Source organism: Macadamia integrifolia, chromosome 12 (genome assembly GCF_013358625.1).
Source record: "Macadamia integrifolia cultivar HAES 741 chromosome 12, SCU_Mint_v3, whole genome shotgun sequence".
Lineage (NCBI taxonomy): Eukaryota > Viridiplantae > Streptophyta > Magnoliopsida > Proteales > Proteaceae > Macadamia > Macadamia integrifolia.
In genome coordinates, this window is record NC_056568.1 from 14,437,293 (window position 1) to 14,460,828 (window position 23,536).

Sequence of the window (23,536 nt, forward strand, 5' to 3'; positions counted from 1 at the left end):
GACGAAAAGGTAGGAGGAAAGGGGATCGGCTTGACGGAGACCTCGAGATGGCTGAAAGAAGTTTAGAGGAGAACCATTAAGAATAATAGCCAGCTGAGAGGTTGTGACACAAAACATGATACGGTTGATCCAAGTTGAATGGAACCCATAGCTAGTGAGAGCACTACGAATAAAGTCCCATTCGATCTGAGAGCGCTGCGAATAAAGTCCCATTCGATCCGATCATAAGCTTGTTCATGTTGATTTTGATAGAAATGAAGCCCAATTTCCCCTTTTCTCTTTGGATTTGATGTCATCCCATTCCTGTCTGAAATTCCAGAAAATTCCTTTAAAAAATTATTTCCTATTTAGTGATAGTTGGAAAACCAGATTTTTTTCACTCAACTTGCTTTCTTTAAAACCTGTTGACTCGGTCAAGGTGAGTCGCATCATATTTTTTTTCAGAAGCTCAGAATTTGATTGGTTTCCGTTTCCACGTTTGATACCATTGGTACTCTGTTTATCGCAAACAGGCTACCTTTTTTATGAACGGTCAAGATCAGGCCACCCATGTGTATCTCTCTACGGCTTCATATACTCCTTATGCTGCAAATTACTTGAATGCATAATCTGCCTCTTTTCTGCTTTCCTCTTGGCGGGTGTTTGCACATCTGCATCTTTTCTTTTCCCCCTCCTTTCAGTCGATTGTCCTTCGTTGGCTCAAAACTCTTTGCAGCGGTGGCTTTTCTTCTGGGGGCTTCTTTAGCCAATCTCTCAGATTTTCTTTGTGGTACGGTTGCCTTTTCTGCTTTTGAAGCATCCACTGCTGCTCTTTCCGCCATGGAAGTGGCTCTTGTCTTCCTCTTCTCCAACACCTTCTTCGTCAACACATTGTTGATCTCTTCCAACCTCTCGTCCTCGACCTGATCTGTCTTCGGAGGCTGACCATAGCCACAGTGTTGGGCCACACTGCCGCCATGGGTTCATGTGGACGTTGAGAAACGACTACATGTTGATAAGGAGAGATGGGGAGTAATCAACATCAGCAACTCGATTTTGGGCTCACCTCCCCTGTTTACTTCATGGCTTGGCAAAACATGGTGTAGAGAGACAGAGAGAAAGAGATACTGTGAGTGAGAGATCAAATCAAGTGCCCTTGATTCAGTGATGCAGGTGAAGGTTGAGTCATGCGGTGATGCTCTTATTTCTAGGAAATTTTAGGAATCAAATGTTTAATTATTGTTGAGGACTTGATTAGGTTCTTTTAAGTGGTTTGATTTTATAGTGGATTTGCCACTAGAGGCAAGAATCGTTGTCTTAAACTGAGAAATCACGTGTGATGCTTGAGAAAGTTACACCCAAAATTGAACCATTGGCTGCCCATCTCCAAGACCAGAAATTAGAGATTGCTTCTTTGCAAAAATTGAGGGGGAGGGAGAGAGGAGTTACCTGGGTGTTGAGAGCTTCCAGCCACTTGAGGTAGAGACGTGGGAAGGAGGTTGGTAGATAGATAGATAGATAGATAGATAGAGAGAGAGAGAGAGAGAGAGAGAGAGAGAGACGAGAAGGAGGTTGGTAGAGTGAGAGAGACAAGATTTGATTGTTGCTGGAACCTGTAAATGAGCTTTGCCGGAAAAGAAACAATGAAAGAGAGGGAGGGGTTAAAAACTTACCTGACTTGGCTGCCCAAGTCTGGTTGTTAATGCCTGGCGAGTCTACATGACTCTTGACCAGGTTTATCAATTTTTTACTCGACTCAGATGACTCGCCCTCTGAACCCAAAAAAATAAAAATAAAAAGATGACTCGCCCAAGTCAAAACGTAATTTCCCAGCTATATTTTTAGTCCTGATTCTGTTTTCTTACCCAAAGGGTCCTAAACTATTCTGAAAAATGTGAAATTTCCACTGCATCATTTATTCGTGTTTTTATACTTACAATGGGTCCATATCGACCTAATAAAGGTGGTGGAACCTGGAGCCCTAGGTGGCATTACCCACGTCGTTTAGATATTTTAGGTCCATTAAATTGACCTATTACAAAGAAAACCTATCGGACCAAAGGCCAAACACTTATGTTACCCAACCAATAACTTTTTGATTTTGTTGAAAGCCTTATGCTTTTTATGGTCTAGAGAATTTGAGATCAGATTGCACATCTTAGTTAAAACATTAAATATTTCTTTGGGAAATGTTGTCATGGTAGAATTTGGATTGAAAAGCATTTGACCCAATCTGGGTTGCTGCTTGCAACATTCTGTAGACACTCTAGTGAGTGAATGTTGTGTTGGAAGATGAATTGAAAGATCCGGGTGTGTCCATCATGAAGGTAAAATGTCATGAGGGAACTCAGAGAAGTCATGGGCATTTAGTTTTCTAGAAGATACATTCCTAGGCAAGGTTCGAAATCTCGTTTCATTTCGGTGTTTCGGTGGGTTTAGAAACTGAAGTTTCATTTCGTTTCGGCGAAATTTCGGCCGAAATGTATTTTTTTGTTTGTTTCGGTTGACTGTTTCAGTGGTCAAATGACCGTATTTTGACCTGAAATTTGGTGGGTAACTTATTTTAAGGTTAATAAACATGCTTAGAACATAAAATTGCAAAAATATTAGGACATGACATTGTTTTAGAGTTGCACATTTGTTTGGCAACTGTTCTGAAAATTTTACCTGGTTTTGGAGAAAGAACTTTACCTTTCTTAAGCTTTGAATGTGTAGATCTTGTAGGAGTCCAATGGAAGTCAAAATGTGTGATGATGTGGCTAATTAGAGGCTTGTTAGAGACTTAGAGTGTTTTTCCTTCAAAATATGCAAATGGAACCGAAACGACCGAGATAGGCAAGACAAGAGTCGAAATTTCGACCGAAATACCAAAATTTTGACCGAGATATGGTATTTATGACACATGGAATGTACTGAGACAGGCGAGATACCGAAACGATACCGAATTTTAGTCCGAAATACCGAAATTTTGATCGAAATTTTGTACAAATGTCATTCCGGGCCTTATTCGTTTCGGCCAAAAAAAAAAAAAAAACCGAAATTCCAAAATTTGCCTAGATTTCGAACCATGTTCCTAGGTAGAGTGAAGTGGTGGGTCAGGATTCATGTAGCTGACTAGTAGTTGGCATAAGACTTCTATAAGTTGTGTTGTCCTCGTTATTTCCTAATTCTAGAATTCAATAGATGGTAGAAAGGCCGACTTTCTTCTCAAGCCCAAAACAGTGGCACTGTAATTCCTCTTTGACTTCGTTAATTTCCACTCTACTTTTATTCACATCTGTTTCCATCCTTGAAAAATTTTCGATCACATACCTCAGTCCTCCCCTACCCAATTTTAGGGAGGAAAATCCGTGGGGGTCCCTAACAACATCCTAATGCGTTGCTGTCGATCTTTCTGACCAACATTACTAGCTTTGATTGAGCATTAGTTTTATTCTTTGCTAAGTGAATTACTTAATCAACTTCACCATTGGCATTGAAATGGAATTCTGAGAAGAGGATGCTCTGCTTAGAACCAGTTGCTCCACAGAAAGATTTGTTTGGATTATGTAGGGTTTAATCAAATTCTATCTACAGGTGCTAGAAGCATGCTTACAGTTCTTTGCGAGTTATAGATGGAGCAAAACACAACACCATGCAGGTACTTGTAGGTTTAGAAAGATGGTTTAGAAGGGCTCTTTACAGGCAAATATTATCATGAGTTTCTGCTATAAGGGTGGAAAGGACTACATATGGGATGCCGCACATCCTCGAGAACCAGAGGCTTTGCACAGGTGATAGCTTCAAGCATGATCCTTATGTTTTGTGTGTCTCGGATATTTAGAAATAGCTAGCCATCTATTTCTATGGGGTGAAGTAGCCGTTTGCTTCTTCCTTTCGAACATATATTCTTCTAGATAGTCTTTGGAATCTGTGCAGAAGCATGATGTTAGAAGTCACATAGAAACTGTTTATAATCATTATTCCTGCACCCTTTTATTGTCATTGAGGAATTTTATTATGCTTTTTTTTTTTTCTTTCAATATCTTGACTTTTCTGTGCGAACTACCTGGATCATGTTCCAATGGTTCAGATTTTCTGTTTGAATTTGTTTGTTGATTGGGCATACGACCTTTTATGGCTATTTCTGTAGGAGTGGCCTGAAATTAGAGATAAGTCTGATGCAGAGCCTTTGAAGTTAAGTGGAGGGAACATCCAATTTGAGAATGTGCAATTTGGGTAAATACTGGCCTTTTTCTTTATAGCTGATTTATCAGTCATATGTACATGTGTGTGTATGACTGTACGTGCGTGTGTATGCATTTCTGTTCACATGTGTGTGTGTGTGTGTGTGAGTTATGTTTCTTTATTTTGAACTCTTACTACTTAAGGCTCCTTGCGTACCATGGTTGTCATGGTGCTACCTTGGTGTCAGGGTGTTCTGTGATCCCTGTTGCCTCATTTATCAAGGCATCGGGCCTAGAAGATGGAAAAGTATCTGGAATATAGAAATATAACTGATATATAGCTCTTGCCTTGGGTACCTTGGCCTCACTTAGCACCTTGAAAGCTATGTTCCCAACTTCTCTAACATAGTAAATTGTGTATGGAGTTCATATCTTTTGCTTTTGGGCCATCCCCAGCAAAAGTCTAAAGAGATCTCTTGGCTAAAGGTTTTATGTGTGGCCACTGGCCACACCATAGTTGTCAAGGCGCCAAGGTGAACCAAGGCGGTGGAGGGTTGTCTAAGCGCTTAGGCGAGAAGGTGCCCGCCTTAAGGCGAACAAGTGTTATTTTTTATTTTTCCTATTTTTTAACATTATTTAGTAAGTTATATATACCTTATATCATAAAAAATCAAGATTAAGCCACATCAAGTCATTAAAAATCAATATTTAGCCGCATCAAATCATAAAAAATTAACATTAAGCCATATTAAGTTGTAAAAAATCAACATTTAGAGAAATGCTCTTATTCTATAATAAGTTTGACTGGTCAAATTATTTTATTTTTATATGAGACTTTTTGTATTAGTTATAACATAAAACCAACTTTCTAACAAGTCTAAGATTGCTTAAATCTGAGTTGCAATGACAAAGTTATGCTTCAGTCAAACTTATTTTTAAGTTCGCGAATACTGTTAAAATCGACTGAATGAAAATAATTTTATGAATATCAAAACAAAATATTAATTTACCGGACTTTTGATTTTTAGCAATGTTTTAACATGATAGAATTTATAAGATTTTCATAATTGAGAAAAACCCCAGCATTTAAAAGTTGAAAATCATCCCTATAACCAAAATCCAGTTTTTGTTCTTGGACTGGGGGGTTGACTTTTTATCCTTTTGGAATTTGATTTTTAAACCATTTTTATTAGATTCAAATAGGGGGTATTTGCTTATTGATGAATAAGATCTTAAGTAAATGAAACATTTACTTGAATGATATTTGGCATAAATAAGTGCCGAAACACAAGGCGACATGCAATGCAACAAGGCAGCTGTCGCCTAGGCCCCAGGAAAACCGTCTGGACGCCTAGTGGTCGCCTAGGCGACGCCTAGTGGTCGCCTAGGCGACGCCTTGACAACTATGCCGCCACACTCATATGGAATGTATCAGTTAACGTATCTAGTTGTGCCTTTATGCGAAATGGAAGACTGATTTGGCAATTCTGATCGTTGGGTAACTAGGGAATGGTCTAGATTTGCTATAGATCAAATTTCAAATTTGTTTACCCTCCCATGTGTTTTCCATGAACCCATTCCATGGTTGCATGCACTCACTTCACGATTCTGGATTTTTTGATGATTTGTTTTTCTATATGGACAACTTAGGCTGAAATTCTTTGGCTTAGAACCAAGGTTCGAGATCTCGTTTCGTTTTGAACCCACCGAAATACTGAAATTTCGGCGAGATTTCGGCCGAAATTGTGTAATTTAATTTTTTTTCCGGTTGTCAAACGGTGGTATTTTGACCAGAAACTTGGGGGATAGCCTATTTTAAGGTTAATAAACATGCTAAGAACATATAAATGCAAAAATATTAGAACATGATATTCTTTTAGAGTTGTACCTTTGTTTGGCAGCAATCGTCGAACTATTCTGAAAATTGTTTCTACTTCATTGCTAGAACAAGATGTAATATGATAGTAAAACAAATAAATAATGCATTTAAGCCATGATCAAACATACATCAACATTAATTAGCTAATATTTAGAGAAATAGAGTAGTATACTATGTGACTCCCTAACCCACAAGTCCCAACTAAAGTCAAACACTGAGCATGTAACTTACATAACAGTACAACAGTAATCATAATAACTATGTAATATCTACTATCTACTGGAAAGAACTATGACGGCCTGGCTGGATTCCACGCTCAGTACGATGGAGTCGACGTGCATTTTCCTCTGACTACGCCACAAATGCATGCCACATCATAGTCTGAGAGAAGAATCGAACGTAGTCCTCCATAGCTGCCAAAAAGACTGAGTCATCTACATACTGAAGGTAACCTATCCGAGGGTACGTATCACTACTATAGTATGAAGAAGAAGAACCCACCATTGAGTTACTGTCAACTGATGGTTCCGGCAACGTGTACGGGTTGGCTGGGTATGAGAATAAACTGTCCACAAAGCCACTACCATGTGACTGGGTCTAGGAGCCATAGTCAGTACTACTACTAGGAATAGATGAACCATATATATGCCCCATCCCAGTGAATTGACCATAAGGTCCATGATACTGCGACCAGGTGCTCCCTCTAGTAGATGATGGGGCATGCCATTGCCCACTCCCTCTACTCTCACTGTCCAGATGACTATCCCCTCCACTCAAACTCATTCCGCCAATAGAAGTAAATAGACTATCAATGTCCATACAATCTCATTGCACTTCACCGAATTGGTGACGAGGCCCTCAACTGTAACCTGAACTCCTCCCTCCACCTGATGGACGTGCACCATGATTAGAATCTTGTGTGGCATACTCAAACTGACTCTCCCCAGTGAATCGCACCGGCTCCGGCTATGGATCGTCCTACTCATACTGCTCTTGAACTCCTTCAAATCTATCACCACCACCTCCCCCATCACCATCATCACCATCATCGTCGTCATCACCATCACCGTCGCCACCATCATCACCCTCTTCATCACCTCCATCTCCATCACCATCACCATCTCCATCACCATCGCCATCATCACCATCACTATGTGTCTGTGTATGTGGTTGTGTCTGAGTCTGGGTGTGGGTCTGAGTCTCGGTGGTTTCGGTTTAAGGAGCTTATTTTGAAGGGAAAACACTCCTTCCATCCTCCAATTAGCCACATCATTACACTCTTTGACTTTCATTGGACTCCTACAAGAAGATCTATACATTCAAAGCTTAAGAAAGGTAAAGTTCTTTCTCTAAAACCAATTTTTTTTTTTAAATAATACATAAATACTTGTTGGATGGTTTTAGATTTTTTATATGTCAGATATTAGAGGCCGATCTATGACCTTATGGTGTCGAAATGTTTTTTTGGTACATAAATATATATATATATATATATGTATATATGTTTTATTTTCGTGGTTTAAAAATTCATTTTCCATTAACATAAATTGTTACTTTTTATGCTAAATATTGCTTTGATGGTTGTCAACTATATATATGTTAGTCATCAATGGCTGTTCTACTACTCCATTGGAGTGAAAATTTTTTCCAGTTGGTAAATTATTTATTTTAATTTTCAAAAAATATGAAAAATAGATTAATAATTGAAAAATAATTTTAAAAATAGGAAAAATTTTCTGTTTTGATTTTAAAAATAAAAGAAAAATAGGAGATTAATATTAAAGTGTTTTGGAGCGTACTATATGCTTGTTATGTTATAACATCTTTGATTTTGTTGTATTATGTCATTAAAATATTTTCTAAAATTGATTAAAAAATAATTTGATGTGATAATAAAATATAAGCAGCTACCATATATTTGTAAGTTAATAATGATGGGGAAAGGGCTAGAGGAGGCGATGAGGAAGGCAGGAGAAGAGGGAGAGGATGTGGGAGACATGATAGTAGTCGTGATAGTGGAGAGATTGCATGGAAACACGGAGAGCTGATTGATGGCAATAAGAGGCATACAAAATACAACTACTGTTATAAGAGATTTATGGGTGGTGGGGCTACAAGACTTAAGCAACATCTGGTTAGAAATTCCTCAGATGTGTCTAGATGTAGAGAAGTGCCTAATCATATTGCCAAGGCCATAGCTGAAGACATGAACGGGGGAATAAGAGAAAAGCGGTAAAGGAGAAGACGAGGATAGAGTTTGAGGAGGCACTACATGCTCCCGTGCATCGATATAATGATGATAGTGATGATGACAGCGATGACCCGGTGTATGTGCCAGATGACATAGAAACTGAGCAAGAGGTTAGAGATTGGCGGCATGTGCAAGCATTGAGCCGATAGAGTCTTCATGAGGAGACGGAAAGGCTTAGACATAGAGGGGCTGGTCCATCTAGAGGAGGAGGTAGTGGATCTTCATAGATCCGTTTGCCCTTTAGGAGATCACAGAGTACAAGGGCAGCCCCACCTCCACCTTCACCTCCAGTGGTTTCACCTCGTATGAACCTCGTGCTATAACAGGATCCCTGTGTGTATAGGAAAAAGGGCAGTAAGCAGCGTAAGATAAAGGGGATGTGGGGAGACATGAAGGCTTATGTTAGGGAGGTTGTGTCTAAGTGAATGTTATTTCATAGCATCCCAGCAAACGCCACCATAGGTCCCTATTACCAGTCGATGCTTGATGCTGTGGCTGAGGCTGGTCCAGGGATAAAGGGACCGACTACATATGAGGTGGTGAATGTATATTTGCCTAAGGAGAAGGCTAAGTTGAAAGCATATATTGATGAGTTAAAAGTTATGTGGAAGAGCTATGGGGTAACCATAATGTGTGATGGTTGGACAAGGCCCACGAGAAGGTCCATCAATTTTATGGTTTATTGTGATGGTTGAACCATTTTCTTGAAGTCTATTGATGCATCTAAGGAAATAAATGATGCAAAATATATTTACAAGCTTTTGAAGGATGTTGTGGAAGAAGTTGGGATACAAAATGTTGTTCAGAGTGTGACTGACAATGGAAGTAACTATAAGAAGGCTAGAATTAAAATGATGAATAACCCTAGATTCCAACTCTTTTGGACTTTTTGTGCATAACACTGCATTGACCTAATGTTGAAGGACATGGGGAAACTTAAAATTGTCCAGATTGTGGTTGAAAGGGCTAGGCAAGTGAGCACATTTGTCTATAATCATGGGTTTTCATTAAACCTATTGAAGGAGAAGTGCGGGTGGTGACTTGGTCTGGCCCGGTCTCACAAGATTTGCTATTAACTATATTGCACTCTAGAGTTTTGAATCCAAAAAAGTTGGTTTTCGATCCATGTTCGCATCTAAGGAGTGGTTTGGTTGGAGGGTTGCAGGATCAGATGGTGATAGGGAGGCACAGGCAACCATTTCATCAGAGAAGTTTTGAACACAATTGGGTAAAGTGGTTAAAATCTTGGCACCAATTGTTGGTGTGTTGAAGATGGTGGATTCTGCTTTCAAACCCACCTTGCCAAGCTTGTGGGATGCTATTGCAATGATGAAGGAAAATGTCTATGCTGCTAACCCACGTGGAAGTAGGAAATTTGTGGAAATAATAGAAGACCGTTGGGAGCGCCAGCTTTCGCATCCATTGCGTAAGGCTGGTAAGCAAAGCTAAAGACATTCTTTTATGTGATATAAAAATGTTCACATTGACAATAATATGTTTTGTCACATTTCAGCATACTATTTAAACCCTAGGTATTAGTATAGCAAGAGACTTGCATTGGATCCGGATCTTCTAGAAGCAGTGAAGCAGGTGGTTGCCAAGTTATAATCAAACCCCGATCTATAAGCCAAAGCCAATATTGAGGTTAGTTTTGTACTACTATTACTATTATACTATAAGAATCTAAATTCCAATACAATGGTAGTTAACTAGGGTCCTATTTGTAAATTTGTTATAAACGAAAGAATTCAGGGATGCATTAGGTAGCATCAGGGCTCCTGCCGCATATGTGGGTCGTACGAATATTGATCCTAGTATGAAATCCAAATTTTAATATGTTACTTACACAAATGTTAAGTGTTTTGGAACATAAATAATCTTTTACACTTGTTGTAACTTATAATGCAGTTGAATAGTGGGTGTTGTATGGGGGTTCATCTCCGGAATTAAGGAAGATTGCCATCAAAGTTCTCTCCCAGACATGTTCTGCATCTAGTTGTGAGAGAAATTTGAGCACATTTTCACTCATCCATTCGAAGAGGTGGAACCGATTAGGTTCACAACGTCTGAATGACTTGGTGTATGTGCATTATAATATGAGACTAAGGATGCAGCACATACGCATGGGTCAGAATAATGATAGGGGCCAGATTGAGCTAGCTGATATTTTCTGGATCGACTCAGATGATGAGGATTCCCTAATGGATTGGGTGAGGGATAGATGTGATCCGTTGAGGGATCCGCCGGCAGGTAGGCCGGACCCATATCTAGTATGAGAGAAGGCGGTTAATGTTGATGATTGTATGGCTATAGATGGAAGGATACATTCACAGACCCCTTGACCATTCGAGCTTGCACCTGGTAGGGATGATGACGATGACGAAGATGATTGGTCCATTTCATCGGGTGGTCGTGCCCACATCCAGACTCAGACACAACCGCATACACAGACACATGGTGATGGTGATGATGGTGATGGTAATGGCGATGGTGATGATGATGGTGATGGTGATGGTGATGGAGATGGAGGAGGTGATGAAGAGTGTGATGATGGTGGCAACGGTGATGGTGATGACGATGATGATGGTGATGGTAATGGCGATGGTGATGGTGATGGTAATGGCGATGGTGATGGTGATGGAGATGGAGGAGGTGATGAAGAGTGTGATGATGGTGGCAATGGTGATGGTGATGACGATGATGATGGTGATGGGGGAGGTGGTATTTGAAGGATTTCGAGAGCAGTATAAATAGGACTCCACAGCCAGAGCCGGTGTTATTCACTGGGGAGAATCAGTTTGAGTGTGCCACACAAGATTCTAATCATGGTGCATGTCCATCAGGTGGAGCGAGGAGTTCAGGTTACAGTAGAGGGCCTCGTCACCGGTTCGATGAAGGGCAACGAGATTGTATGGACATTGATAGTTTTACTTCTATTGGCGGAATGAGTTTGAGTGGAGGGGATAGTCATCGGATAGTGAGAATAGAGGGAGTGGGCAATGGCATGCCCCATCATTTACTGGAGGGAGCACCTGGTCGCAGTATCATGGACCTTATGGTCAATTCACTGGGATGGGGCATACATCTGGTCCATCCATTCCTAATAGTAGTACTGACTATGGCTTCCAGACCCAGTCACATGGTAGTGGCTTTGTTGACAGTTTATTTTCATACCCAGCCAATCCGTACACGTTGCCGGAACCATCAGTTGACAGTAACTCAATGGTGGGTTCTTCTTCTTCATACTATGGTGGTGATACGTACCCTCAGATAGGTTACCTTCAGTATGTAGATGACTCAGTCTTTTTGGCAGTTGTGGAGGACTACGTTCGATTCTTCTCTCAGACTATGACATGGCATGCATTTGTGGCGTAGTCAGAGGAAAATGCACGACTATTCCGTCGTACTGAGCGTGGAATCCAGCCAGGCCGTCATAGTTCTTTCCAATAGATAGTAGATACTACATAGTCATTATGATTACTGTTGTATTGTTGTATAAGTTACATGCTCAATGTTTGACTTTAGTTGGGACTTGTGGGTTAGGGAGTCGCATAGTATATTACTCTAACACTCTAAATATTAGTTAATTAATGTTGATGTATGTTTGATCATGGCTTAAATGCATTATTTATTTGTTTTACTATCATATTATATCTTGTTCTAGCAATGAAGTAGGTACAATTTTCAGAATAGTTCGATGGTTGCTGCCAAACAAAGATACAACTCTAAAACAATATCATGTTCTAATATTTTTGCATTTTTATGTTCTTAACATATTTATTCACCTCAAAATAGGCTATCCCCCAAGTTTCAAGTCAAAATACCACTGAAACAGCCAATCGAAAAAAAAAAAACACAATTTCGATCGAAATCTTGCTAAAATTTTGGTATTTTGGCGGGTTTATGACCACCGAAATACCGAAACGAAATGAGATCTCGAACCTTGATAACCCATGGATTGTACCATTTCAGCGAGATACCAAAACGGTATCGAAATTTCGGTTGAAATAATGTTGTACAATCCTTAATTCGTAGCTAGTTTCGTTTCAGTCAAAAAAAATATCACCAAAATTTCGGCGAGATTTCGAACCATGCTTAGAACTAAATCAGAAATAAAATACTAGTAAGGGAGAGCAAATTAAAATCTCATGCAAAGCTAATTATATCTATGAAGAAGGAAACTCTTCACAAGATAATACTCTACTTGGGAGCAGCTATTCGGATTAAATAATCTCTTGCCCAATTGTGGAATAAACGCAATTGCACAATTATTGGTCATACTTCGAATTAAATGTAACTCTTACTCCATGGAGGAATATATGGAGAATGTTTAAAGATTCAATCATGGCATATTCCAAGTATCCAAATATAGAATTAGAAATTCCCCATATTATGTTATATAATGACATGCTTCTTTCCCATATAATGTTATTCAATGGGGGTAGTTATCCATCTAACAAAGAAAGGTGATGTTTCCAAAAATCACAAGACAAATCTGAACCATCCATTTTTTTTTTTTATCGAAATTGTCTGTTCCCTCTTAGAGTTGGGAGTGTAGAGTAATGTCTATAGCAGTGGTACACATGCATGGGCATACACTGGATGTTTACCAATATAAAAGAGGGATTTGATTGAATTAGACTCCGAAATTTGAGAAGTGGCTAATCTAGACCATATCCTCTCTATCCAATGGTCAGAATTGAATATCATCTGTCCACATGGCTGAATAAATGCTCTGTGACATTTAGAAAAATGAAAAACCTTTGTGAGAATAATAATTCACCTATTCAATGACACATTCTTTCCTAAGTGTTGTTGATTAAATCCAAAACTTAAACATGTTCTCTTTATTTATGGCAAAAGGTTTTATGCATGGTCATTTACATACATGGTCGTGTCTTCAACCATTGGATGGGGGATGTGTTATTACACTTCTGCCCCCAACCCCCATCCAATGGTTGAAATGAACGACCGTGTATGTACATGGCCATGCATAAAACTGGGCCCTTTTTTTTTTATTAAGAAAAGAAAGTACTGTGAGAATAGAGGGAAAAAGTCTACTGAATATGATTAGTTATGTCCTAATCATGTTTGTAGAAATCCCATCAAATTCTGAATTAATCTGTCTCCAAAAGTCTATCAGGTCCCATGTGTTCTTCAACATTTTATTGCTGTCTGAACTTGCCTTATTTCTTGTATTACTTTCTACCTTTAGGGTCCAAAATTATAATATGTGAGATCAAATGAAAAATGAATAGGCCTTTCTTATGTAGACCAACAGATTTACATCCTGATAAAAGTCCTGTGAAGTTGCCTGGACCAGGATGCATTTTCTGATTTTTTTTTTTTTTTTTAATAAAAATTACACCAGATTTGATATTAAATATCTTGGGTTCTCAGTATGCTTGAAGCAGGAAGCACATTGTCGGAACATTAAGCAACCCAAAAACAGGGTGAATTGGGTTTTGTCGAATTTGGGCCCAAATATGGATTTCTTTTTGTTCGTCTCAAATCTCCAAAAAATCTTTAGTTAAACAAAAACACGATTAAAGAAAATGAAGGAGATAGAGAAAAGAGAGTGCACACACCAACATTACGGTGGTTTAGCACAGCCTCAGTACTATTCAATGTCCATTCTTCAAGTCCCCGACTAAGAATCCACCGATACAATCTCCTTATCATGGTAGGAGAAACATCCTCACATGATGATCTCCCCAAAGTCAACACAATGATAGTTTTCCAGGCTCTATCAACCTTCACAATAATAGTTTTTCAGGCACTATCCACCTTCACAGTGATCACTTAATGACCCATCACACAAGGTTCAGGGTCTCAATACCCGTCACCAACACAATCACTAAAAGGTGATTCACAATGGCTCAAAAGTCAATAGAAATGCCTCTTTCTCAGGTAGATATGCAAGTTGAAGCTCAATAGATCTGATCTTCTTTGCTCAAATGCTCATATGAGTTTTCCTTTGAAGCTCAAAATCTGTAATCAAACTCTCATACGATTAGCAAGTTGAAGCTCACTTTTGGACTCTGGAACTTCACCTTTCAAACCAGCAAGGGTTTACCTCAATATGCCCAAGTCTCTTATTTGATTGCACAAATTTCTTTATTTATGTCGAAAGTTCCAATAATAAAAAAACTAACAGTTATGACTTATGATTTCAAACACCAGTCTGTCTATGTTGGTCGGCCGCTAATGTGTTGATTGAGTTTGAACACCTTTTGGATTTTAGCAATCGATGGTACTGGTCATGGGTCAGCCTTTGGCATCATTTTTCTGCATATAGGTGCACTTGGTAAGCAGTGGTTCCTATATCGATTGGCTGTTATTTGCTCCACTGATGGACCATTAGTCCATCAACCAATCAGCCGGTCCCATTAACCGTTACAACAACTTATGGCGTTGTAGCCAAGTTAAGCTCAAGTTGCTTGGACAAATTCTCCAGTTAATGCATACACCATTCCAAATGAACCAAAATAAGGTCCATAAAGGTTACCAGAGGGTTATGTCAAGGTTCAATATGAATGTCCACCATTAGGTTTAGTTGACTTATTCAATCTACTCATTAACCTCCTCTCTTAGGTATTTCCATTTTATATATTTAGGTGATTATCTGAGCATTGAACATCAGGGATCATTACATCCTAGGATCATCTAGATAATCACAAGATGAAACACATTTCCGAGGAACACATTCAAGCAAACAACAAATATTCGAGTTTAAACCCTAGTTGCTTGAATCCTCATGGATGGCTTGACTTGATCTTCCAATTAATGCTCCACCATTCCATGAAAAAGTCTCTAGAGAAGCTTGATATCTCCAATTTGATGCATAGGCTCAAGGTCACGCTTCTCAATCCTTGGAACTTGTTATTCATTGAAGCACTTGGAAGAGAAAAAGGCTTTTTTCACACACATAAATAGAATGTAATCACCAAAACAAATACGCCATTAAAATCACAGATGGTTCATTAGCAACCTTTGCCTCAATACAAATCTGCTTGCTAAAACAAAACCTCTTCTTTGAAGATTGTTTGCAGTTTGAATTCAATTTGAATGTGCAATCCATGAAAAGAATGATATATTTGTAGTTCACCATCCGAATGGATTTATAAGGGAAGTCTTTTTCACCTTTTAATGGCTATCTAGTTAACCAAAGGCTAGGATTAGAATAACCAGCAGTGATCTAGAATAACAGGGCAATCAATGACCCTTAAATAGAGTAATATCAGGAACCTGGTCAAGGGTGATCAAATCTGGTTGCAACTTTGGTCACAAGGCCTTTTAGATCTATGGAATGGGCTGCTGAAAAATAGAAGTGAATCAGATGGTTAGATTGGAAGAAATCAGGGAATAATGAAATTTTTTGACACTTAAGGTTAGAAACAGTAGAAAACAGCAACTAGAGTGAAGAAATAGCCAGTGTAAAAAAAATAGAAAATAGGGGAATGAAATTAGCAACTAAGGAACAGAGTAAGATGAGGAGTTTAAGAATAGAAACTAGAAGAACATAGCAACTAAGCCATGAAAATTGCTGCCACAGGACACCACAATACGAAACATAGTGCTACCATTACCTAGGATTTGATGGATTTTTTTGTGGTGGTTTTCGCACTAAAATGAGATCTGAATCTCAGACCAAAGTTGCTATGCGCATGGTAGATATTGGAGAAATCTGACTAATTAGTGGAAGAAGAGGAAGAAGAAGAAGAAGAAGAAGAAGAAGAAGAAAGGACATGTTATGCCTCTCACCTAATCGTGGACAAGGAATCCCACCAACTACAGCCTTGGCATCCTGCCAAGGTTTTCCTACTGCATCCCAAGGTAGAGTAGTTCTGAATCCCACAAAACCATGCTCGGTGTCTCACAGAATTCAAACAAGCTCAAGGCTAAATTGTTTCTCAAATCATTGCGTTGTATGATACCCTCCTCTTTATTCATAAGTTCATAGAAATAAGAAAAATAGGAAACTCTCCATGTGTGAAAGGAAGAATCCTTTATAACCCAATTTGAAAAAATTGAAATATTGAAAATATACATAATTGACAAGGCATCTAACAAAATATAATGGAATGTACATTTTCTTATATTAATGCTTTGCTTGTAGGTCTCTGTAAACCTATTTAATTAATATGATGCGGCATCAATGGATTGTATCACTGCCAAAGGATGCCATATTCAAAGGACATTTTGAATAATCTAAAAGCAGAACACACACTTAGGCCGTGTTTGGTAGTCATTCAGTTCCAGAAACGACGTTTCATGTCAAAAACAGAATTTTCAGTTTCTGGGTCAAAATGCTCGTTTTAAAACAAAAAAAAAATGATGTTTGGTGAACCTGTTTTTTGTATTTGGAACGAAACGCAAAATGATGGAACACCAAAAACCGAAATGACAGAACAAGGTTTCGTTGTTCCATCATTTTGCGTTTCTAGAATTTTTTTCCTTTTTTGTTCTATAAAAACCGAAAAGCACCAAGTTTGACACCAAACGCTTTATTCCGTTTTTTTGTTCCCATAGCACAAAAAAACGTCAGAAACGCTTTTCTGGATGACTACCAATCGCAGCCTTAGTAAATAAATGACTTGCATAAATAGCTTTGCCCAAATATCCAAGATATCTCATTCAGAGTATTAAAACCATACATAGAAATTGATGTGATCTAAAGAGACAGAAGATAAAAAGAGGTATAATGATGCCAAAAATGAAGTTAAGAAGATTGTGGGGAAAGTAGGGTGAAGAAATATAAGGACCTCTACACTAACCTAAACACAAAATAAGGGGGAAAACCTAACTATAAGATAGCTAAAATGAGAGAAAAGAAGAGTAGAGATTTCGACCATGTGAGATGGATCAAAAGTGATGATGGAAGAGTGTTGGCTAGGGATGAGGACATTGTGAAGATATGGGATGAGTATATTTGTGGCCTACTAAAACAAGATAGTTCGAGTAGGAATGACTCAGAAGGTTGCATTATTCATCAAGACACTGAACGTCATAGATATTTACAAAAGGTTGGTGTGGCAGAAGTTAAAGAAGAATTAAGAAAGATGAAAGTAGGCGAGGCACCAGGCCCATATGAGATTCCAATATAAGCGTGGAAGATGTATGTGGGTATACTGGTTAACCAATCTGTTTAACAAGATTATGAACACAATGAAAACGCCAAATGAATGGAGAAGTGTTGTTCTGATATACAAAAATAAAGGTGATATTCAAAGCTGCAATAACTATAGAAGCATAAAACTAATGAGTCATACTATTATTCTATGGGAGAAGGCTATTAAAGCCCGTCTGAGAAGAAAAACTCATATTTCGGAGAACGAATTTGGCTTTATGCCATGTAGATCCACGACAGAAGCTATTTACCTATTAAGAAGGCTCATGGAAATATATAGAGCTAGCAAGATGGATATCTATATGGTCTTTATTGACTTGGAAAAAACCTACAACAGAGTCCCTAGAGATTTAATCCAACATGTTCTTGTGAAAAAAAGGGTGTCAAGTAAATATGTGGATGTAATTAAAGATATGTTTGAGGGTGTGGTAACTAGTGTGAGATTTGTGGGAGGTTAGGGATTGACTTTAGGCCCTTATTTGTTTGCCTTGATTAATGAGAAGCTTTGAGAAAGTCATTTGAGGTGGTATGACCATGTTCAACGGAGGCCTGGGGATGCCCCAATAAAGAGGAGTGTTCTGATTACATTTGAAGGAGCTAAAAGATCTAGGGGCAGGACTAAAATGACCATAGGAGAATTTGTGAGGAATGACGTGCATAGTCTAGGTCTTGTCTCAAGTATGACTTTAGACAAACAAATGACAAGCTTTGAGAAAGCTGTTTGAGGTGGTATATTGGTATGGCCATGTTTAACAGTGGCCTGGGGATGTCCCAATAAAGAGGAGTGATCTGATTACGATTGAAGAAGCTAAAAGATCTAGGGGCAGGCCTAAAATGACCATAGGAGAAGTCGTGAGGAATGACATGCATAGTCTAGGTTTTGTCCCAAGTATGACCTCGGATAGAACCTATTGGAGGACAATGATCCATATAGCTGACCACATTTAGTTGGGTTTCTGTTGACTTGCTTGGCTGTGGCTCTTGCCTCTTACTTTCATCTCTCTTTCATTTCTTATTACCTTCTTTTCTTCATTTCTCCTATTCTGTTTGGACCTCAGTTTTCCTTACTTTCTTTGCACGGATCTTTATAGCCAACCCCATTAAGTTGGGATGAGGCTGAGTTTGTTGTTGTTGTTGTATAGAAATTGATGTGATCTCTAATGTCAATTAATACCTCTTACTAAGACATTTAGCACTTCTAACCTTGGATTTCTTAACAAGAATTTGATTCTCATGGTTAGTCTCAACAATTTGATTCTTCATATGTCAGATGTATCTTTTTTTCTTTTTCAAATTGTATTGGGCCTTTTCATTCTTCCATTTTTGTTTTCTGATATCTCATTGACTTTGTCAAATCTTCTTATTTTTTAACGTTTTCTTTGTTCTAAATTTTCAGATACTTGACTGAGCGGAGTATTCTTGATGGGGTTTCTTTCGATGTACCAGCAGGAAAAAGTGTGGCTATTGTTGGAACAAGTGGTAGTGGTAAGGTCATGAAATTGTTACAATTCTTTGGTTTCAAGGCATTGCAACATTATCTCTAAGAGGAATTTCTTAGTCCTATTGTGCTATGGTCCCACATCTATCTAGGGTTTTTCTGGTAAGCAATTTGCAGTACAGCAAGGTTGTATCGCAAATGCTGAAAACTTGGTAGCATAGAAAATTGGGAAAACTTCAGGATAGGATTTCCAATCACATGAAAAATTTTACAACCCTAATTTCTAACACACCATAGATGGATGGTGGCTTAAGGCCTTAAATCGGCTGAATGTCTACATTAACCTTTTCTTAGGTGACAAATTTCAGAATTCAGACCAATAGCCCCCCATATTAGATGCCTAAATACCCTCTTTTTTAACAATTTTGTTGATAACTTGATATTCTTGATGGCTTCTGTGCACTGGCAATTCTGCACTTAAGTTGTAAATTTTCTTCTGGTGCTGTGCTCCTCAAATGGAATTTTTCAATAACTCGGTGATTCCAATTTAATTATTCAGTAGAAGATTTTAGTAAACGTCAACAAATATATATATATATATATATATATGGATAAGGTATGATAAGATTAAAAAATATATCTATATATATATACATACATATATAGATAGATAGATAAGGTATGATAAGATTAAAATAAATCCTATATACATACTTTAATGTACAAAGTGAGAAAATTTTCAAAAGAAGGTGGGGACAGTTGAAGAGGATGAAGAAGAAGAATCCCATTCCTGGATTCAAGGGGAGAGTCTAAAATGCAAAATAGTGCTTCTGCCCTTCTAACATTCTCTTGCCATTAAGCCCTTCTGTCCCTCAAAGTCTTCGCTCTTGCCATTTAGCCATCTCACTATCCATCTCTCAGCTAGACGTATTATCTATTTTGGGGAAAAGCATAGCAGGTCTTGCCGCTGTCTTTTAAAGTTTCCCCTTCCATTTCAATGTGTACCAATCAGACTGAAGTACCTTTCCAGTACATCCAACCCATTCTAATTCTTTGGAGGACATCATTTCCAATATCCCTCCTTGTTTATTACTTTAAAATCCCATATTGGAAGTAACTACCCTATTGTGTTTTACATTTTCCTCTCTTTTAGTTATGTAACAGTTTCACTTCTTGACTTCTAGTAAGCATGGACATTCTGCCCATGCTGAAATAAATGAAACTTTTGGTTACTGTAAGAATTATGTTTGTGTTACTGTTCTTAATTTCTTTCCCCCACCATTTGTATTCATATTAACTTGTATGTGCAGGTAAGTCAACTATACTTAGATTGCTCTTCAGATTTTTTGATGTCCATGCCGGAAGTGTAAGAATCAATACTTCTGTTTCCCTTTACTGTTGTCTCATACTGGTATAAAACATGCTACCAACACAACTGCATCTTTCTATGTTTTATTTTGTTAAACAGTTTATATCCAGACTCTAGAAAACCATATAGATAGCGTGCATTACAAATGCTAATGTATATAAAACACATAAAAAGCTATATTACATAATTTTTTCACTAGTCTGAATAATACATTTTTTTTCCCTTTTCGAATTGAATATATAGAGTAATTTAGTACATGTATGTATGTATGTAACGAGAACCAAGTCTTGAATGCTTATGTAATGAGAACCATGTCTTGAATGTTGATGTATCACTCCAATTTGCAGCATCTATAGAATGTATTTGTGAGTAGAGAGACAAAACTCAGAAGTATATAGTATATCTTGGAGCTGTGGTTCAATTCTTGTAGTGGTGTTCAGTTTCTCTAATTCCAACCTTGTAATTTATTGAGCTGACACAAGAGGGAGATAAAATGCATAAATTATTGTGCATCATCTAGAAATTCCAGTTTTAATTGTTTTTATTTTTTATTTTTATTTTTATATTTTTACCTTTTTTATTTCTTAGTCTTCATTTTGCAGCTCTTGTTGGCGAATTCCCTTTTCACCCATTCAATATGTATTGTTTTTCTCTGAAAGCTTCCTGAAATGCTATTAGCTTGTTTCATATTAATGTAATGATTGTTCAATTCTTGTTCGGTCTTGCCATCCAATTGTATGAAACGTTTCTGTTTTACACTCTGCTCCTGAAGCATATAAGTGACTTTTCTTGTTTCCTTCTTCTTTCAAACGTAAGTATTATGGAGATTGAGACAAGTTTGTTCTAACAAATGTTCATTCTTAAGGTTATGAATCTTGTGTGTAAATAATTTTCCTTCTCCTAGCAAATTTGGTTTGTAAAAGCTCAATTTATAACAATTATTTGATATATTCCTGAAGGTTGAGCTGGATGAACTGTCATTATTTATTCCCCAAGTAACCATTTATAATGGACTATTGGACAGATCAAAATAGATGGCCAAGATATAAGGGATGTAACACTGGAAAGTCTTCGGAAGTCTATTGGTGTTGTACCTCAGGATACTGTAAGTTTATGGACGCAATAACATGATGTCTCTTCACTTTTGTAAATGAACTTGTTCATTACAATTTAGAGCCTTCTCAATTTATAATTTTCATATTTGTAACTTATTTGATTAGTTCGATCTTTTTTCTTTTATGGATAAGTGCTCTAATTCGATTATTCATTTTCAGGTACTTTTCAATGATACAATATTCCACAACATCCATCATGGTCGCCTCTCAGCAACAAAAGAGGAGGTTAATGATGGGTTCTTCTATTGATTTAATCATCGTACTTCCATAGCTATAGCCTAAAAACATTTTTTATCTTTTATGTGAAAATTCAGGTGTATGATGCTGCTCGCCGTGCTGCTATCCATGACACAATCATGAACTTCCCAGAAAAATATTCTACTGTGGTTGGGGAAAGAGGACTCAAGGTTAGATGTTGTTATCTTGTGAATAAATGGGGTGCGTATGGGTGTGTCAAGGTAGGATGATGTGGAATGTATGTATAAGCTGAACCCACCCTATGATGAAGCGAGTTGCAAAGAGCTCATTTTATCTATCTATTTCCTTGAGCCTAAAGGACACTTGCGTTCAGGGGTTGTAAGTGCAGTACATAGTGTACCGTATCAGCTGATATATTTCACTATCGGTGGGTATAGATACTATACATACTGATATGATAATTATTTTTCAAAAAACGATTTGTATCGATCATTACAGTTTATATAGGACCAATATGGATTGATATTGGTAAGATACACCTCCTTCAAACTTGCGAAACAGGAACCGTGAGTGAAATACGAAACCAAGAGTGGCCGAAGGCCTTGGAAACTTGTTTTTTTTTCTTCTATATGAGTTGGGAGAAATCTAGCATAAAAATGACCCTAATGTTCACTATTTCAAATAGTTTTGGGAATTTACAATGCTCAAATCATGGATTGAATCAGATTTGGGAAAAAAAAGGTAAAGTTGCACCTTTTTTTTTTTTGGTAATGCATCACTAGATTAGGTAAAAAATGACGCAATTCCTTGCATCAAACTGAACTATATTTCATATTGCATAATAAGGTGTTTTATGCTTCAAAATTGTGATATGATGTCTCTGAAAATCACCTTCAATACGATACTCGACACCGATACTTTAAGCTTACTTGCATTCATTCGTGCTTTTGTACGTGTATGTTTACTGAAATTTTAATAAAATTCTCTCATAATCTTTGTACTGTCAGTATCTTGGTATCTTGGCCAATGCTATACGTTGATATCTGCAGTTTTTGAGTAACATACTCTTGGTGTATATCCATTTACTATAATACATGCAGAGGACAAAGTTATGCTCTTAGAGAGCGTTGCTGGCTTGCTGCCAATTTTCAATGAGGGAAGATGTAGAGATTTTAGGAAATGAAGAAAAATTTATTTGCTAGAGCACTTTTCAGAAGCTTACTCTGCTTTTGAGCTTGCACTGATAAAAATAATATGCTTTCCTTACAGTTAAGTGGGGGTGAAAAGCAACGTGTGGCACTTGCTCGTGCATTTTTGAAAGCACCTGCTATTCTGTAAGTCTTCTTTGATTGTCATTTCCTTGCTCTTTGTACTATGTTCTTAAGCGGTATGATTTTTGCTTGGTAAATGTTCACTAAATGAATAAGATTATGCTGCAAGTTCAGATGCAGGACATATTTTGATGGTTCGTCTTGTAAACTCTCTAGGGTTACAATATAGGAAACTTCACAAGAATCTGTTTAGTATCTAGACTGCCTTCCGTGTATATCTTTTCCCCACCCCTGTTCTCATTACATAACGAGTGCAATGATTGACAACCTGCAGAATTGCTGGACTGTCTGCCATATGATTAAACATGAGTCCATTTGATTATGTATTGGGTGTTCAGTTGTATCTTAACACAGGGACCAGGGTTCCTTGGTGCTTTTCATGCCTAAAACTTGCTGTGAGTACAGCCTCTCAGTCCTATGTTGGGTAAACTCGATGGCTAATGCTGTCCCTTGTATTGGCACAAAGTGCTCGCTCAGGTCTATGCTGGGGTAATCTGGATGTGGGTGCTCCCAACTGTAAAGCAGTTTAAGTAGTGTATTGAGTAGATATGAAGCCTTTACAGGCACTACTCTAGGGACATAGACTTCTTGCCGAACCTTGTAAATATATTTGTGTTGTGGGTATGGCTTCTGTGTATTACAGTATTGCTCTTGGAGTGCTTGTGGGCCGCAGGATGGTT

At 37.9% G+C, this 23,536-nt stretch overlaps 1 protein-coding gene across 1 annotated transcript in view; it reads left to right on the forward strand.

Annotated features, from left to right (window-relative positions):
• LOC122058316 (ABC transporter B family member 25, mitochondrial-like) overlaps positions 1-23,536 on the forward strand; it is a 54,647-nt gene that overhangs the window by 29,743 nt on the left and 1,368 nt on the right. Inside the window, exons 12-18 of the mRNA XM_042620941.1 lie at positions 4,112-4,197; positions 18,802-18,890; positions 20,154-20,209; positions 21,237-21,317; positions 21,487-21,552; positions 21,642-21,734; positions 22,795-22,859. Coding sequence (XP_042476875.1) covers positions 4,112-4,197; positions 18,802-18,890; positions 20,154-20,209; positions 21,237-21,317; positions 21,487-21,552; positions 21,642-21,734; positions 22,795-22,859 — 536 coding nt within the window. The remainder of the gene's footprint in view (positions 1-4,111; positions 4,198-18,801; positions 18,891-20,153; positions 20,210-21,236; positions 21,318-21,486; positions 21,553-21,641; positions 21,735-22,794; positions 22,860-23,536) is intronic.